The 19,479-nt window shown below is 38.4% G+C and overlaps 1 protein-coding gene across 2 annotated transcripts in view; it reads right to left on the reverse strand.

Moving 5' to 3' along the window:
* The window catches only part of prickle2a (prickle homolog 2a), a 51,418-nt gene extending 34,065 nt beyond the window's left edge, over positions 1 to 17,353 (reverse strand). The window contains exons 1-3 of one of the 2 annotated variants that reach the window (XM_058789074.1): positions 17,269 to 17,353; positions 15,970 to 16,074; positions 13,154 to 13,309 (exon numbers count right to left, since the gene is read on the reverse strand). In XM_058789074.1, coding sequence (XP_058645057.1) covers positions 13,154 to 13,285 — 132 coding nt within the window. In that variant the 5' untranslated portion in view covers positions 13,286 to 13,309; positions 15,970 to 16,074; positions 17,269 to 17,353. Of the gene's footprint in view, positions 1 to 13,153; positions 13,310 to 14,169; positions 14,307 to 15,969; positions 16,075 to 17,268 lie in introns of those variants that run through there. The other variant, XM_058789072.1, reaches the window with a different exon arrangement.
* Between the last annotated feature and the right edge of the window lie 2,126 nt (positions 17,354 to 19,479).

Genomic DNA, 19,479 nt, shown 5'->3' on the forward strand with positions numbered 1-19,479 from the left:
TAGTAAAGACAACAGGTTATTACTGTAATCGGACTCCTCTGAGTTCGATTGCTTCAGTCTGTTGTGCTGCTGAGAGGTTTGTGTTTGTAGCTCCGTGTACCTTCGCTTTTTATTGAATCTCTACTTTACTTTCAATCCCTTTTGTCTAAAGTGATAATATATAACTTAATTCCCACCATATTTCTGGTGTTATCTTTCAAACTAATCTAACTAATTTGATCGTTCTCCTTTAAAAACCGCGAGTGCAGCTTGTTAGCCCGTTAGCTTGTCACTCGTGGTTCCATTTGCATTCTATTCGCGCCTATTATTATTTTATTTTTCCTCGCTCCGTTTTCATGAGCTCATCAAACAACAGTGGTAAGTGGTAAGTTAAGTTGGTATCATTCATCAATCACGGTGAGTAATGGCTTCTTCTCCTGCTATTGTTGTTTGCACTGTTTGCCACATGTATAGTTTATCTGTCTCTGTCAGCAGCGAGGATTCACATGTGATAAATGCAGGGAAATAGTTAGGCTGACAGAGAAGGTTTTAGAACTAGAGACACGCATCCAAACTTTAGTTGAGGATAGTAAGAATGTGAGGGCTGTAGATACTGCTTTGGATGCGACTAGCTCAAGGAGTCCTGTACATTGTTCGGTTTCGGTTGAGCCCGTGCAGCAGGGCAACTGGGTGACAGTGAGGCGGCATAGTCGCGGGTCAAAACACCACTCTTCCGTTCCGATCAGAACATCAAACAGGTTCTCCCCACTCGGTGACGCACCCACCGAGAAACCTGATGAAAGTGCTCTAGTTATTGGCGATTCTATTGTACGGAACGTGAAAATAGAGACACCAGCCACCATAGTCCATTGTTTACCGGGAGCCAGAGCGCCTGACATCTTGGCAAATTTAAAAGTGCTGACTAATGCTAAACGTAAATTCAGTAAGATTGTTATCCACGTCGGCGCTAATGATGTTCGACCGCCAGTCGGAGATCACCAAAATAATGTTAAAGAGGTGTGTGAACTTGCAAGTACGATGTCAGACACTGTAATATGCTCTGGTCCGCTCCTGCTTACCGTGGTGATGAGATTCATAGCAGACTGTCGTCACTTAATGGCTGGATGTCTAAGTGGTGCCCGCAAAATAACATAGGCTTTATAGACAATTGGAAGAATTTTTGGGGCAGACCTGACCTGTTGAAAAGAGATGGTGTTCATCCCTCTTGGGGTGGTGCCGCTCTTCTCTCTAGAAATATGGCACATAGTCTTAGAGTTTGTACTTGACTAACTGGAGCCCAGGTCAGGAAGCAGACAGACTGGCTAAACCGATCGCCTGCTAGCCGCCTCACGCCACCAAAGTCAGTTAACTCTCAGCACATAGAAACTTTTTCACCTAGATATCACACTATAGAGACTGTGTCTGTTCCCGAACTAGAAAATACAGAAAACATCCAAACCAAAGTAATAGTAACAATTTAATTGATGTTCAACAAATAAAAAACGATATAATACAGATAAACACATGATAAAGCTTGGCTTATTAAATATTAGATCCCTTTCTTCAAAAGCACTTTTTGTAAATGATATGTTCACTGACCATAAACTAGATGTGCTTTGTCTGACAGAAACCTGGCTAAAACAAGATGATTACATTACTTTAAACGAGTCTACACCCCAAGATTACTGTTACAAACATGAACCGCGTCCAAAAGGTAAAGGGGAGGTGTTGCTACAATTTATAGAAATATTTTCAGTATCTCTCAGAGGTTGGGTTTCAAGTATAATTCGTTCAAGTAATGGTGCTTCATATAACGTTATCCAAAGAAACAAGTGTTAATGATAAATCCTGTGATGTTTGTACTGACAGTAGCCAGTACAAACATCACAGGATTTATCATTAACACTTGTTTCTTGATACAGGCCACCAGGGCACCATACAGACTTTATTAAAGAATTTTCTGATCTTCTATCAGAGTTAGTGCTGACTGCAGATAAAGTCCTAATCGTTGGTGATTTTAATATCCATGTTGATAATGACAGAGATTCGTTAGGATCAGCATTTATAGACATTCTAAACTCAATTGGTGTTAAACAACACGTGTCAGGACCTACTCATTGTCGAAATCATACTCTAGATTTAATACTGTCACATGGAATTGATGTCAGTGGCGTTGAAATTTTGCAGCAGAGCGATGATATCTCAGATCATTATCTAGTCTCCTGTATATTCCATATAGCTAAAGCTGTAAAGCCAACTTCTTGTTACAAATATGGTAGAACCATTACCTCTACCACAAAAGACTGCTTTATAAATAATCTTCCTGACTTATCTCAGTTCCTCAGCATATCCAATAGCTCAGAACAACTTGATGATGTAACAGGAACTATGGACTCTCTCTTTTCTAGCACTTTAGATGCGGTTGCTCCTTTACGCTTAAGGAAGATTAAGGATAAGAGTCCAACACCGTGGTATAATGAGCACACTCGCGCCCTAAAGAGAGCAGCCCGGAAAATGGAGCGCAGCTGGAGGAAAACTAAATTAGAGGTATTTCGTTTAGCTTGGCGGGAAAGTACCCTATCCTACAGAAAAGCATTAAAAACTGCTAGATCTGATTACTTTTCGTCTCTTCTAGAAGAAAACAAACATAACCCCCGATATTTATTCAATACAGTAACTAAATTAACGAAAAATCAAGCATCAACAGGTGTTGGCATTTCCCAAGAGCATAGCAGTAATGACTTTATGAACTACTTCACTTCCAAGATCGATACTATCAGAGATAAAATTGTATCCCTGCAGCCGTCAACTACAGTATCGCATCAGATAGCGCACAATAGACCCCCTGAGGAACAATTCCACTCATTCTCTACTGTAGGAGAGGAAGAATTGTATAAACTTGTTAAATCATCTAAACCAACATCATGTATGTTAGACCCGATTCCATCTAAACTACTAAAAGAGCTGCTTCCAGAAGTCATAGATCCTCTTTTGGCTATTATTAATTCATCATTGTCATTAGGATATGTCCCCAAAACCTTCAAATTGGCTGTTATTAAGCCTCTCATTAAAAACCACAACTTGACCCCAAAGATCTAGTTAATTACAGACCGATCTCAAATCTCCCTTTTCTGTCAAAGATACTAGAAAAGGTAGTATCCTCACAATTATATTCCTTCCTAGAGAAAAATGATATCTGTGAGGAATTCCAGTCAGGATTTAGATCGTATCATAGTACTGAGACTGCTCTCATTAGAGTTACAAATGACCTGCTTCTATCATCTGATTGTGGTTGTATCTCTTTATTAGTTCTACTGGATCTTAGCGCTGCGTTCGACACTATCGACCACGACATTCTTTTGAATAGACTACAAAACTTTGTTGGCATTAGTGGAAGTGCCTTAGCATGGTTCAAATCGTACTTATCTGACCGCCATCAGTTCGTAGCAGTGAATGAAGAGGTATCATATCGATCACAAGTGCAGTATGGAGTACCTCAAGGCTCAGTACTAGGGCCGTTACTTTTCACGCTCTATATGTTACCCTTGGGAGATATTATCAGGAGACATGGTGTTAGCTTTCACTGTTATGCTGATGATACTCAGCTCTATATTTCTTCGCCCGGTGAAACACACCAAATTGAGAAACTAACGGAATGCATAGTCGATATAAAAACTGGATGACGAGTAATTTTTACTGCTAAATTCTGAAAAAACAGAGGTGTTAATTATCGGACCTAAAACCCCACATGTAACCTAGAACATTATCTAACACTTGACGGCTGCTCTGTCAATTCTTCTTCATCAGTCAGGAACCTAGGTGTGCTGTTCGATAGCAATCTGTCATTTGAAAGCCATGTTTCTAGCATCTGTAAAACTGCATTTTTCATCTCAAAAGCATATCTAAATTGCGACCAATGCTCTCAACGTCAAATGCAGAAATGTTAATTCATGCGTTTATGACCTCAAGGTTAGACTATTGTAATGCTTTATTGGGTGGTTGTTCTGCACGCTTGATCAACAAACTACAGTTGGTCCAAAATGCAGCAGCTAGAGTCCTTACTAGAACCAGGAAATATGACCATATTAGCCCGGTTCTGTCAACACTGCACTGGCTCCCTATCAAGCATCGGATAGATTTTAAAATCTTGTTAATTACTTATAAAGCCCTGAATGGTTTAGCTCCTCAGTACTTGAGCGAGCTCTTATCGCATTATAGTCCTCCACGTCCGCTGCGTTCTCAAAACTCTGGCCGTTTGATAATACCTAGAATATCAAAATCGACTGCGGGCGGCAGATCCTTTTCCTATTTAGCACCCAAACTCTGGAACAGTCTACCTAACACTGTTCGGGAGGCAGACACACTCTGTCAGTTTAAATCTAGATTAAAGACCCATCTCTTTAGCCTGGCTTACACATAACACATTAATACGCTTCTATTATTCAAATCCGTTAAAGGATTGTTAGGCTGCATTAATTAGATCAACCGAAACCGGGAACACTCCCCATAACACACGATGTACTCGTTACATCGTAAGTTGAATGGCATCTGCGCTAATGTTTGTCTGTTTTTTCCTAGTCTGTTTCTCGGTCCGTATCCGATCAGATGGTGGGTCGGCGCCGGAGGTGGCGTCTGCGGCCCTGATCGTCGGCGGAGACCAGGACGCCGGATGACCCCAGAGATATATCCCCAGATATATCAACCAAAAATAACAAAATAACTCAAATATAATAAAATACCTAACTACATAATACTACTATTGTTAGAAATTGCAACAAAATTAAAATAGAAATAGAAACTTTTGAACTGTGGGTTTCGTCTGGTCAGAGGAGAACTGGCCCCGACTGAGCCTGGTTTCTCCCAAGGTTTTTCTCCATTATGTCTCAGAGGAGTTTTGGTTCCTTGCCGCTGTCGCCTCTGGCTTGCTCAGTTGGGGACACTTAATTTCTAGCGATTATCGCCGATTTGATTGCACAGATACTATTTAAACTAAACTGAGCTAGACAATGACATCTCTGAATTCAATAATGAAATGCCTTTAACTGAAAATTGAGTGTTTAATCTTATCATTATACATTACTGACACTCTATCCTCCAATTTGATACTGTTAAGTGCTTTGACACAATCTGTATTGTAAAAGCGCTATATAAATAAAGGTGACTTGACTTGACTTGACAACAAATATAAAATTGGTCCATGAATATGTAATTTCTTTCATGTAACAGAATAGCCTATTTTATTAAAAAAAATTAATTAATTAATTAAAATAAATATCTTACTCTTGAACATTTTTCTGGTATATATATTCTATATACTGTATATTCTCCACATTATCCTATGGAATTGTCACGGATACACTAGACTCCCTCTCTCCAACTATGTCACTGCCCATGATTCATTTGGATTCACCTAAATACTGATCAAACCTGTTCCTCATTTATGGTAATTTCATTCACTCATTGTCTGGACACTCATTGTTGCTGGTACTGCTATTAACTACAGACTTACCGTTACTTCCATACAGACTTCCCAACATTCTGGTGTTCTCAGCAAGTTTGTGTGTGTGTGTGTGCTCATAGTGTGTGTGCATTTTAACAAGAGAGACATTTATGGACACTAAAACAATTTAACTGGAGTTACCTTTTCATATCCTTACTGACACTTCATGGCTATGGATATTCAGTTGAATCAACAAATTGATTTTAACTGAATAATGACTTCACTGTTGTCTTTTTTAGAGCTGCTTTAAAGCAGAACTGAATTATTTTTGCATCATGGAATCAGTACTTTCTTGTTTTATCAATTTAAAGCTGTTGTGACAATCTATATTGTTTGAAGCACTATAGAAATAAAGGTGACTTTGCTTGACTTGACCTGAAGAGTTATTAAGATACCTTGGTTGTATGTGTCTTGTCTAGGACTTTTATGCCTAAAATAACTAAATTTATGGCTGCTTTTCTCAACAATTATGCCAATATTTGCACCATTTTTGTGTTATTTTTCAGTTAAAATCATGATTTTATTAGTCTCAGTGACAGTAATAGTAAAATTACCTCTAAATACATTTGAACATAATTACTGTCTGTCAATATTCACACCAGTATAGAAATCCTCACAGGTGTGCTTTGCTGAAAATATAGAATTGTGATAAACACAATAGTTTGCACATTGCTGCTGCTGAGCTGTTTGCGATTGTAGCTCTGTGTAGCTTCGCTTTTCTGTTGAATCTTACTATCACTCTCTGTTGTTTAAAGTGATAAAATATAATTTAATTCCCACCATTTTTCTGATATTATCTATCAAACTAATTTGATCGTTTGCCTTTAATCTAAATCTAGTGCAGTGCGTTAGCATTTGTTAGCCAGTTAGCTTGTCAGTCGCATTTCCATTCGTGTTTCCATTTGTGTCTATTACCGTTTTCTTTTTTCTCTCGCTCCGTTTTTATGAGTTCAATCAATCAACAGTGGTAAGTCGGAATCATTCATCAATCACAGTGAGTAATGGCTTCTTCTCCTGCTATTGTTGTTTGCACCGCTGGCCCCATGTACAGTTTATCTCTCTTTGTCGGCGACGATTCACATGTGACAAATGCAGGGAAATAGTTAGGCTGACAGAGAACATTTTAGAACTGGAGACACACATCCAAACTTTAATTGAGGACAGTAGGAATGTGAGGGCTGTAGATATGGCTTTGGATACGACTAGCTCAGGGAGTCCTGTACATTGTTAGGTTCCGGTTACAGAGCTTCTGCAGCAGGGCGACTAGGTGACTGTGACCTGGCATAGTCGCGGGTCAAAACACTGCTCTTCCGTTCCGATCAAAACATCATACAGGTTCATCCCACTCAGTGACGCACCCAGTGAGAAACCTGATGAAAGTTAGGGGTGTCAAAATGAATCATTGCATCGATGCATCGTGATGCGGAAGTGGAGCATTCTGCATCGATGCTGTAATAGACCATAATCGATCATAGCTTATGACGTCATTCGCATACGCACTTGTCACGCAAGTATTAAAAAGGCATGTTCTGGGCACTATTTTAAATGATCTAAGCGCATGGTCTAAAGCGCACGGTGCAAGTGCACTTAGGGCGTTTCCGAATCCACTTTTGCTAGTATAACGACGGGAAAAACGGTCTGTGTCCCCGCTGGTTCTGCCCAGCTCAGCATCTCCTGTGTCTCCAGAATCTCCTGTGTCTCCTAAGTTCCCACCCTGGTTTCTCCCTCCATCAATTCCCTGCTCTACATCCTCCTCCAGAGCCCCGCCCCGCCCCTCCCTCCCTCCCTCCCTATTGGACCGTTCTACTGCATAAGGACGCGCCTTCCGGGAGGGGAGAATTCCATTACATGTTGGTTCCCATATGCCTGCCCGTTACCTTATTAATTTCCATGTTTTTTTTTTTTTTCTCTCTTGGATTACGTTCCCCATGTATTTAAGCCCTCAGTTTCCTTCAGTTCATTGTCCTGTATTGTTTGTATGTATGATTCTTTGTTGTTGTTTTCTCCTTGCCAGTGCTGCCTTTGCATTGACAAATATTGTTGTTGTGATAAACAGTAAAGTATGTCCAGCTGAATTAAATTTCCGTTTTGTCAGACAGGTATAAAAAAGGTTAGTGTACTGCGGCAGGGGTCGCAGCAGCCCTCGTGTGAAGACCGAAAAGTGTAAAGACCATCAACTCTACCGTGTGACTCCACCGTGCAGGGACATAAGTATCGCCTTTGATTCATCCTCTTTTCTACACCTTGCTTCACTTCTGTTTCCGAGCAACTTTTACTGTGTTTTCATATCCCTATTATTACTACCACTTGCAAACCACACATCACACATTATAGGCAGCGCAATCCTAACAACCTGCGCACTTTGCCTATGTCTGCTAATACATTACTTTCTTTTTCTATTGGTCTCTGGAATTGTCAGTCTGCAGTAAACAAAGCAGATTTCATTACATATATTACTAGTCATTCAAGGCTAAACCTCATGGCCCTGACAGAGACGTGGATCAAACCAGAGGACACTGCTACTCCTGCAGCACTCTCCAATAATTTCTAATTTTCCCACACTCCCCGTCTGACTGGAAGAGGTGGGGATACTGGTCTGCTTATCTCTAATGATTGAAAATGTATTCCTTTACCTTTTCTGGGCATTAACAGCTCCTTTGAATCACATTCAGTCACTATTACCCACCCTTTTAAAATCTATTTTGTAGTTGTTTATCAACCCCCAAGACCACAAGGTAACTTCTTGGATGAATTAGATGTGCTGCTCTCAACCTTTTCTGAGGATGGTACTCCCCTAGTTATGCTTGGAGACTTCAACATCCACCTAGATAAACCTCAGGCTGCAGGCTTCCACACTGCTTGCCTCTTTCGATCTCAAGAGAGTGTTAACTACGGCTGCTCACAAATCAGGCAACCAACTGGACCTTATTTACATACGACACTGATCCACTGATCATGTGCTGGTTACTCCACTGCACACCTCGGATCACTTCCTCCTCACTCTTAACCTCAACATGGTTCCTAACACAACACATACCCCTCCACATGTCATCTTTCGATGTAACCTACGCTCACTCTCACCCTCCCGGCTATATGCTATGGTTTCATCTTCGCTTCCTCCCCCTAAACAGTTAGCATCTCTTGATGCTAATAGTGCTACTGATACTTTCTGCTCCACTCTTACATCTTGTTTAGACACTGTCTGCCCCTTGTCTTCCAGGCCAGCCCATACCAGCCCTTCTGCCCCTTTACTGTCTGATGTTCTCTGCGAACATCGTTCTAAGCTCAGGGCAGCTGAAAGGGTATGGTGCAAATCAAACAAATTCTACTGACCTTATTGTGTATCAGTCACTCCTCTCTTCCTTCTCTGTTAATGTCTCCACTGCTAAAAGGACATACTATCATAACGAAATTAACAATTTGTCTAACTCTCACATGCTCTTTAAAACATTTTCCTCCCTCCTTTGTCCTCCTCCTCCCACATCTTACCAGAAAACATACACTACCACAGTCACATCCTTCTCTTCACTCTCTGAGGCAGAATTCTCCAAACTCATCCTTTCTAATCATCCTACTACTTGTCCGCTTGATCTTATTCCATCTCGTCTCCTTCAAGCCATTTCTCCTGCGGTTGTACCTGCACTTACTCACATCATTAACACATCCCTTCACACTGGTGTTTTTCCCTCAGCATTTAGACAGGCTAGTATAGCCACACTACTTAAGAAACCCACCCTTAAACTATCTCTTTTAGAGAACTACAGACCGGTTTCCCTTCTTCTTTTCATTGCAAAAACACTTGAACGAGCTGTGTTCAACCAAGTCTCTGCCTGGTTAACCACCAGATCCTCCTGTCAACCCTATTGGCAAAGGGCATCTCAGGAACCGCACTCCAGTGGTTTGAGTCTTACCTCTCAGATAGATCCTTCAAAGTATCTTGGAGAGGTGAGGTGCCCATGTTGCAACATCTAACTACTGGGGTGCCTCAGGGCTCAGTTCTTGGACCACTTCTCTTCTCTGTCTACATGGCATCACTAGGTTCTGTCATTCTGAAACATGGCTTTTCATATCACTGCTATGCTGATGACACTCAACTCTACCTCTCATTCCATCCGGCGATAGCTGCTCGCATCTCAGCTTGTCTAACAGACATTTCTTGCTGGATGAAGGACCATTACCTTCAACTAAACCTTGCCAAGACAGAACTGCTTGTGGTTCCATCAAACAGTCAGAAATCTTGGAGTTATGATTGATGATCAGCTGACTTTCTCAGATCACATTGTTAAAACTGCAGATTTGCTTTATTCAACATCAAGAAGATCAGGCCCTTTCTTTCGGAACGTGCTTCACAACTCCTTGTTCAAGCTCTTGTTCTGTCCAGGCTGGACTATTGCAATGCTCTCTTGGCAGGTCTTCCAGCCAGTTCTATCAAACCTTTACAATTAATCCAGAACACGGCAGAAAGATTAATTTTTAATGCGTGAAAAGAATGCACGTCACACCTCTGTTCATCAATTTGCACTGGCTACCAATAGCTGCTCACATAAAATTCAAGGCATTAATGTTTGCCTACAAAACCACCTCTGGCTCTGCACCCCTTTACCTAAATTAATTACTTCAGATTTATGTGCCTCCAGAAGCTTGCATTCTGCAAGTGAACATCACTTTATTGTTCATCCCAAAATCCCAAAATCACTTTCACAGACTTTTAAATTAAATGTTGCCTCCTGGTGGAATGACCTGCCCAACTCAATCCGAGCAGCTGAGTCCTTAACCATCTTCAAGAATCATCTAAAAAAACACATCTCTTCCATCTTTATTTGACCCTCTAACTCTAGCACTCTCTATTCTAATTCTATTCTCCCAAAAAAAAAAAACTTTCCCCTTTTAGACTTGCACTCTATTCATTTACTAACCTCTTGTTTTCTTATATATATATATATATATATAATATATATATAAACTAACACTAGCTTCCCTAATCTTTTTGTATTCTATCTATTGGTTTTCTTTTTATTTATTATACAATTAGCAAAAGCAAAAAAAAAAAAAAAAAGGCCTCTAACACTAGCTTGCTATATTCTTTTTCTATTCTATCTGTTTTTTATTACATAATAAAAATTAAAAAACCTTGCTACATGTACTGCGTTAAGCTAACTGAGACTTGTTATAGCACTTGCATATCATTGCTCTTTTGTTGATTTTGATTGTTCCTCATTTGTAAGTCAATTTGGATAAAAGCGTCTGCTAAATTAATTAAATGTAAATGTAAATTACGTTGCAATTACGCTATCAATTAAATCTTGGACAGTAAAGAGATTTTAACAGGAAAAACCACTGTTGTAAATTTGCCTGGTGGTGCAATGGTTTACTGTAACTAGAGAAATAGGAGGGGGTGCACAGATGGAGACAATTGAGCTGAGGAGGTCTGCTGGTGCAGCTGGCACAAGACCTTGTCCATCACTACCGTTGGCGATTGAGCTGGTGGTTGTGTTCAGGTAAGATTGCAATGAGAAGAGATGCTCTTTGGTTTTCAACTGTGGTAAGTAATATGCTCACCCACAGAATCAGACACTGCTACTTTTTATGTAACACATTTTCCATTATGAATCATGATACATCTTGATTCATTTATCCATTAAGTTTGATTGATTTTTTACCACAAGCGAACTGCTGAGTTCATTTGCAATTGGGCCAAGCCTGTGATTGTTTATATGTATGCCAAAACAAATCAAACTAAAGGAGAAAACATGCCAGGTTCCAAAAAACAAAACAGAATAAAATAAAAATAATTTAAAAAAAAACATTCCAAACAACTCTGATCTGTGGATCATTTATAATTGCTTTGGCACTAATAAATTCAATGACTTTTCAATGATCTTTCAAATTACATGAAGTCCCCAACCAAAAAAAAAAAAAAAATCATTAAAAGTTCAAAAGTTCAAAACCTAACAAAATACAAAACTAAAAAAAAGACAGCAATAATATCACATTGAAATATATTCCGAATGTAAAAAATTAAATATTAAAAACAATTAGGAATAGTTTTGTACTGTAACATAAACGTAACATAATGCAGTGAATTCTGAACAGTAGAGTGTGTCATTCATGTTTTGTAAAGAAATTATACAAAAGAAAACACTGTATTATACCTGTTGTTAGCGTTTTTAGGTCATTGTTGTATGAATGACAAAGTGTCTTTCTTGGGTGACAAAAAAAAAAGAAAAACCTGTAAGATGCACTACATGCCATGATTTCTTTTTTTTTTTTTTTCCCCTTTTTTTTATTTTTTATACATAAGCTCATTAGGACAAGGTGGTATGGCAAATATGGTAACTGGTGGAATATGTTCATGGTGTCTATCAGTGCAAGTGAGTTTTAATTATGATCGCCAACAGAGGGGGACATTGCTAACTGAGATGAAAATCACAGATCTGTAAACACAGGGATTCTGGTTTTGAGAAATTTTGTGACATTAAAATATGATAGGTGTGTGTCTGCTAAGTTTGTCTGACAGTTCCTTGATGCTTATGTGTTTGACACAGTCACCACTAACACAAGCTAATTGAATGCCCTGTGGAGCAGCATCCCCGTCTCCCGAACCTGACTTCATTAGTGACAGCCAGGTAACAATTGTGTTTTCCATTAACTTCAGCACTGTTTGTCACTGTTTTGAAATCAAAACACTATTAAAACATCAATACAGCCAGCTTAACTTGCTTTTTTTTTAATGAATGAATGATTCTACGATTCACTTATTAGGATAATTTCATGTTCCCCAATTTCACATTTCTATATTCAAAATGTATTTTACATTAATCTTTACATTACAACATCTCATAGCATTATTTTAGCAATTGTAATTGCAGAGTAAATGGATTTTGAAAAATGGTAAGATGAATTTTGTGATACTGATTGGTTTAACTGCCCTATAGTGTATAGTGTTAATGAAGGTAGTTAAAACACGTTAAACAGTATGTAACTTTATTATTTGTGCTTGTGAGAGAGCCGTAGAGACAGATGAGGATTGCTGAGCATGCTTGATTTGCTGATGAACATTTCATGGTTGAACAGATGGAAAGGAAATGGCTCATGTCACAGAATGAACCTGTAAGTCTCTCTTTCTTTCTCTCTCTCTCTCTCTCTCTCTCTCTCTCTCCCTCATAAGTTCAAGTTTAAGTTGCTTTATTGGCACAACATTTGTATTATAGTATTGCCAAAGCATAAAAATATATGTCTCTCTCTCTCTCACACACACAAACACACACACACACACAAACAGGGTTGTGCACAGACATTTTGGGGGCCGGCACTCCAGTGAAAAGAGCACTCCTCTCATAATTATTTATAAAAAAATATATCTAAATCTCTATGAATGAATCTAATGAAATCTGTCAGAATATGTCCTAGTCATATTTCATTCTAAAATAAAAAAATATATATTTTGCTTATGCTTACAAAAGAGGCCTAACAAAATAAACAAATAATTTCTATAATTATGAAAAATGTGATTATATAATTTTTATATTATAGTATTATTATAGTATAATTATTATATATAATACCAAATTAATGACAGAACCAAAACTTGCCCAAATTTTTTTGCCTTTAGCATTTTGCTTATGGAATACCATCCTTCAGTTGAAAAAGACTGGCATGCTGACATGAACCTACCTGTTCAGGTTTGAGGCCAGGTGGCACCCAGGCGTACTCCTCTAGTGCACAGCCAGAGTCATCATCAGAAGTTGAGTTCCTCTGGAAGTCAAACATGATTTTAGAGACCGTCCTCTCCATATCCAGAGCCATATCACTACTTCATACCATTAATCACTGCAGAAAGACACAGACAGACAGGAATGAGAAATGCAGATGTAACACGTTACACAGTTACAGATTCTGATATCACAGACACTTGCATGCATTTAATTTTCTTTTCACAAATATACATTACTGTTGATATTCAGTATGTGATGATTAAGTTGTTTTAGTTATGTAGTAGCTGACCAAATGCTCAATAAATGTGCGCACACTGACAATGTATTGAAATTGCCTGCGTGGAAATTTAACACCCCAACTCATTTTCTGATTACCCCCAAAAAAACATCTAAATAAACTGGTTTTGTTGTATGGATATTACAATTTCTCAAACTGCACAGCACATACAAGACAAAGCCATCTGAATGCATCAAAATGTCTTTAAATTGAGCACACATTTGATGAATGGTGCTGAGAAAGTAAAAACAATGTTTTTAATACTAATGTTATTATCTACAGAAACATGTCAGCCATGCAAAAAAATCAACCCATGATAAATTCAAAATCATTAAAATCTTTGATCATTCGAGCACCTGTGAGCTTTCTCTCACATTACTCTCACATTACACATTATACAATCTTATAACATACAAGACGTCATTGTGACATCACACTTCACTTGCACACAACATGAACCTTAATTTGGTCTTTCACGTCAACAGGAAAAACAAGGAGAAAAAGAAAGAGTCTGAATAAAGTGATCAAAGATAAGAAAACCATACAGCTACAATGATTTCCAACATTGTGCTATTAGATCAAATCCATTAGAGGATACAGTAGAGACCATGTTTAAATAGGTATTGGAAGCCTGAATTTATAATATCACTGTAAAGATACAGCAGAAATTCAAAAATTCAAATGAAAGACATACAGACCTGCATCTTCATATCAGCATCCAAAAAATAACCTGAGGGCTGTGAGAACCAGAAATAGAGAGAAAAAAGAAAAACGCAGTGCAAAAGCAACGCGAAAATAAACGCTTTTCTCTTTTATGTGTCATGCCTCATCCTTCGCTCTCACTCTGCCTGTGGATTTGACTGTTTCTGTGTGGGTGTGTGAGAAAGAAAGAAAGGAAAGGAGGGAGGGAGGGAGGGAGTGAGAAAGAGAGAGAGGGAGGGAGTGAGGGAGGAAAGAGAAAATGTCTTATTTGTGTAAAAGGCAACAGTAGAGCAAGCTCTCAGCTGAAGGACTGATGTTGACCTTCATGTCTTTTTAGACTTTTTATAACATCACAATACTGCAGCATATATTTATTTTACATTTGTGTTCTTAGTATGCGTACATTTACCGTACAAGAAAAGTAAACCGTAAACAGCAATCATGACTGAGGGCCAAAACAACAAGAAGTGTATATCTTGTCATATGAACAAGTGGCAAACAGCGCAGGTTTGGTAAACAATCAGGTTTAAGCAAATAAATTGCTTCACTGTGTCAAAGTTCCAATGTTATATCATAATAAAACCTGTCTTATTTTATATACATCCTCTTCTGAGCATCGTTAGATGCAACAGAAGTCAGGGTCATCTTATATATGCCATATCCAGCTTTGGATGAAACAGGACAGGACTACACAACAACCAAGCATTTTCTTCTGTGCTTGTGTTGGGTATGTGCCTAGCCCGAGTTTTACTGTTTTTTTTTTTAAATCCATAAAACAATACACATACTTACATTTATTGTGAATAAACTGATTTCTTGAACTTCACAGTTGAAGACAGGGACACAAGCAAATCCAGTTCCCTGTCAGTTTCTGACCTGAGCAAAAAACTGCATGTGGGCTTTCAGTGACGATGATGAAGATGAGAAAATAATTCAAACCCACACACTTGGCGTCAGTCAGTGACGGTGAGTGGGCTCTCGACACATGACAGCGCCTCATAATACAGCTGTAATTACTGCTGCTGCATTTGAGTTGATAATTAAGCCTCAGTGATGGCTACACGTCACTATGTGTTAATGACAAAATGATACGCACTGGGCTTACTTTATATGTTCGTGAAGGATCCTTTTTTTCTGAAGAGCCCAGTTAATATTTAGCAGTCTACATATCTACATATAATTTAGTCCAATTTGTGGAAACAGAGCATCTGAGATGTTCAGCTATGCTAAATGCACCATTACTAGTAAACAAGTTCATCTATGGAATATGCTGCTTTACAGTCGTAAGGATATTAACAATAAAATAAATCAATACAAACATAAGCAGGTCAGTAATTCCAATGAAAAGCACAATCGTTTCCTGAATGCCCTCTAGATTTAAGATTTTCACATGTCTAACAATAATAAATACCCCCATAAACCAAGGGTCTCAAGCCATATCTACAGACAAAATGTAGCTTTAGCATCATTTTAGATATCATTTTATTGATTCTAAAGCACACATAGCAGTGCATCAACCTTTACCGCCTCCTTGTCATTGCACAGGAACACACAAAGATGTTTGAGCATTTGGAGTGCTCTCACTGACCGTGAACACATTAATCATTCAAACTAACAGCAGGATGCTGGCTTTGTCTCTTTCCAGTGAACAGTGCTCGTGCTCTGGTCGCCATGGAGCTCTCTGCAGTGACAAGTCTCCGTGGAAACCTTGTGCACATTCAAGAGCAAGAAAGCATACCCACAACAGATTTATCAGTGAGAGAGTGCAAGCCCATGCCCCTTAAATCATCACTCACAGTCCTCTGCTTTCCATTTGCCCCACTCGCTTCTTTTTGCATCAAATTTCAACTGTTGTCTGTCTCATGCTTGTGGTCACTCACACTTTGTGAGTTAGCAGGGTTCTGGAAAATCAATCCATCATCAATTAATCCAGGAAACCAACTGAACAAAAAGTGAAATTCTGTTTTATAAATCCTAAATGAATCCTATTTTAGTACCAAGATTTTTTTGCATTGTGGCATTATGTAATGTTTATTATGACATTATCATTATTTTCATGTATTTTATACTCCTTTTACTCTTAAAGGGGTCATCCGATGCCCAATTTTCATAAATTGGTATGATAATTTAGGGTCTTAATGAAAAGTCTATAACATACTTTTTGTTAAAATTACTCAATGGTAGTGTAAAAAAAACACCCTTTTTGCCCTGTCAAAAACGGCTCTCTTCACAGCGACTTGTTTCGGTGCATGACCCTTCAAATGCTAATGAGCTCTGTTTGCCCGGCCCTCTCTTCCGTGGGGTGATGAGCAGTTCTCCGAGACTGTAAACTTTAGCCACATTTACCCGCAGAACTTGCTAACTAGCACATTATTAGGAAAGGCGATTTGCAAAGATTCATAAAAAAAAAGTAGACTCACTTGAAGCTGGATCATGAATGATTTGCGTGAACATAAATGCGTTTAGGTAGATCAGGGGCTCATTCCCTTCAAAAACAAAAGTAATCCACTGCCTCTTCAGCGGCTCAGATGTCGGGAGTAAATGACAACTGCTATGTTCATTATTACATTCAACAACAAAACACCTCAATTGCTTAGGAAACATTCTTGTCTTCGGCATCGAAACAATGGCGGATTGTTTCCAGTTCACTCAGGGCGGGTCTAAGGTAAAACGCCAGTGTCTATCAACAACCATGGGAGGGGCCTATGCAGAACTATGTCACTTTGCCAAGAATCTGAGAACAGCTTGATCTGAATCAGTGAAAAAACACTGGGTGGATTTTTATTATTATAGGGTGGTTGTGTACACACATTGCCAAGACACTTTTCAGTTTAAACAACATGTAAAAGTGAATTTTGCATCCGATGACCCCTTTAAATGTTTCATTCCTATAGTCCATTCAGACTGTAATGGTCATTAGTCTCATTGGATTAATTTTACTATAATACATTATTTCATCTGTCCTATTTAATCATTCTTTTTTATTTACATTGTACAATAGAAGTGAGTACACCACTGTTCAAGATCACCAAAATTGTATCAGACCTCAATAATGGCTTTTATTTATTTATTTACTTACTTGCATACTTACTTACTTATTTTTACGAAGAATATTTCCTCTTGAGAACAGCCAAAAACAAATAATATTAGTTATATGTGTATGGATAACTATATTACCACTATAGGTCCTAATGTTACGGGTTTGTGGTTGTAGTATAACTTAAATGAAGGGCAGGAGAACGAAGTAGCATCAACACACATATCCATGTATTAACGTTCAGCTCAGACAAAAAAAAAAGGGGAAAACTGAGAACAAAAGAGCAAACAAGATAATGCAAATCAGGTGGGGACAATGAACGATGATTAACTAATAAGAACCGGAACTAAACCAAATAAGGGAAAACAGGAACTTAGACGGGCAGACACATGACACCTAAAGTACACTGCTCAAAAAATTAAAGGAACACTTGGAAAACACATCAGATCTCAATGGGGAAAAATATCATGCTGGATATCTATACTAATATGGACTGAGTAATGTGTTAGGAACGAAAGGATGCCACATTGTTTGATGGAAATAAAAATGATCAACCTACAGAGGGCTAAATTCAAAGACATCCCGAAAATCTAATTGAAAAAATTATGCAGCAGGTTAGTCCATTTTGCTGAAATTTAATTGCAGCAACTCAAAATGGTACTCAGCAGTTTGTATGGCCCCCATGTGCTTGTATGCATGCCTGACAACATCGGGGCATGCTCTTAATGAGACAATGGATGGTGTCCTGGGGTATTTCCTCCCAGATCTGGAACAGGGCATCACTGGACCTACTCATTGTCGAAATCATACTCTAGATTTAATACTGTCACATGGAATTGATGTTAATGGTATTGAAATTCTGCAGCAAAGCGATGATATCTCAGATCATTATCTAGTCTTGTGTAAACTCCATATAGCTAAAACTGTAAATTCTACTCCTTGCTAAAAGTATGGTAGAACCATCACTTCTACCACAAAAGACTGCTTTGTAAGCAATCTTCCTGATTTATCTCAATTCCTCAGCATAACCAACAACACAGAAAAACTTGATGATGTAACAGAAACTATGGACTCTCTCTTTTCTAGCACTTTAGATACAGTTGATCCTTTACGCTTAAGAAAGGTTAAGGAAAAGAGTCCAACACTGTGGTATAATGAGCACACTCACGCCCCTAAAGAGAGCAGCAAATGGAGCGCAGCTGGAGGAAAACAAAACTAGAGGTATTTCGTATTGCTTGGCGGGAAAGTACCCTATCCTACAGAAAAGCATTAAAAACTGCTAGATCTGATTACTTTTCGTCTCTTTTAGAAGAAAACAAACATAACCCCAGGTATTTATTAAATACAGTGGCTAAAATAACAAAAAATAAAGCATCAACAGGTGTTGACATTTCCCAACAGCACAGCAGTAATGACTTTATGAACTATTTTACTTCCGAGATCGATACTATTAGAGATAAAATTGTAACCATGCAGCCATCAGCTACAGTATCGCATCAGATAGCGCACTATAGATCCCCTGAGGAACAATTCCACTCATTCTCTACTATAGGAGAGTAAGAATTGTATAAACTTGTTAAATCATCTAAACCAACATGTATGTTAGACCCTATTCCATCTAAAGTCATAGATCCTCTTCTGACTATTATTAATTTGTCATTGTCATTAGAATATGTCCCCAAAACCTTCAAATTGGCTGTTATTAAGCCTCTCATTAAAAAAACACAACTTGACCCCAAAGGTCTAGTTAATTACAGACCGATCTCGAATCTCCCTTTTCTATCAAAGATACTAGAAAAGGTAGTATCCTCACAATTATATTCCTTCTTAGAGAAAAATGATATCTGTGAGGATATCCAGTCAGGATTTAGACCGTTTCATAGTACTGAGACTGCTCTCATTAGTTACAAATGGCCTGCTCTTATCATCTGATCGTGGTTGTATCTCTCTAGTGTTGGAGACTAGATAATGATCTGAGATATCATCGCTCTGCTGCAAAATTTCAATACCACTGACATCAATTCCATGTGACAGTATTAAATCTAGAGTATGATTTCGACAATGAGTAGGTCCTGACACGTGTTGTTTAACACCAATAGAGTTCAGAATGTCTATAAATGCTGATCCCAACAAATCTTTTTCATTATCAACATGGATATTAAAATCACCAACGATTAGGACTTTATCTGCAGTCAGCACTAACTCCGATAGAAAATCAGCAAATTCTTTAATAAAGTCTGTATGGTGCCCTGGTGGCCTGTATAAGTAG

This window comes from Onychostoma macrolepis, chromosome 10, assembly GCF_012432095.1.
Source record: "Onychostoma macrolepis isolate SWU-2019 chromosome 10, ASM1243209v1, whole genome shotgun sequence".
Taxonomy (NCBI): Eukaryota; Metazoa; Chordata; class Actinopteri; order Cypriniformes; family Cyprinidae; genus Onychostoma; species Onychostoma macrolepis.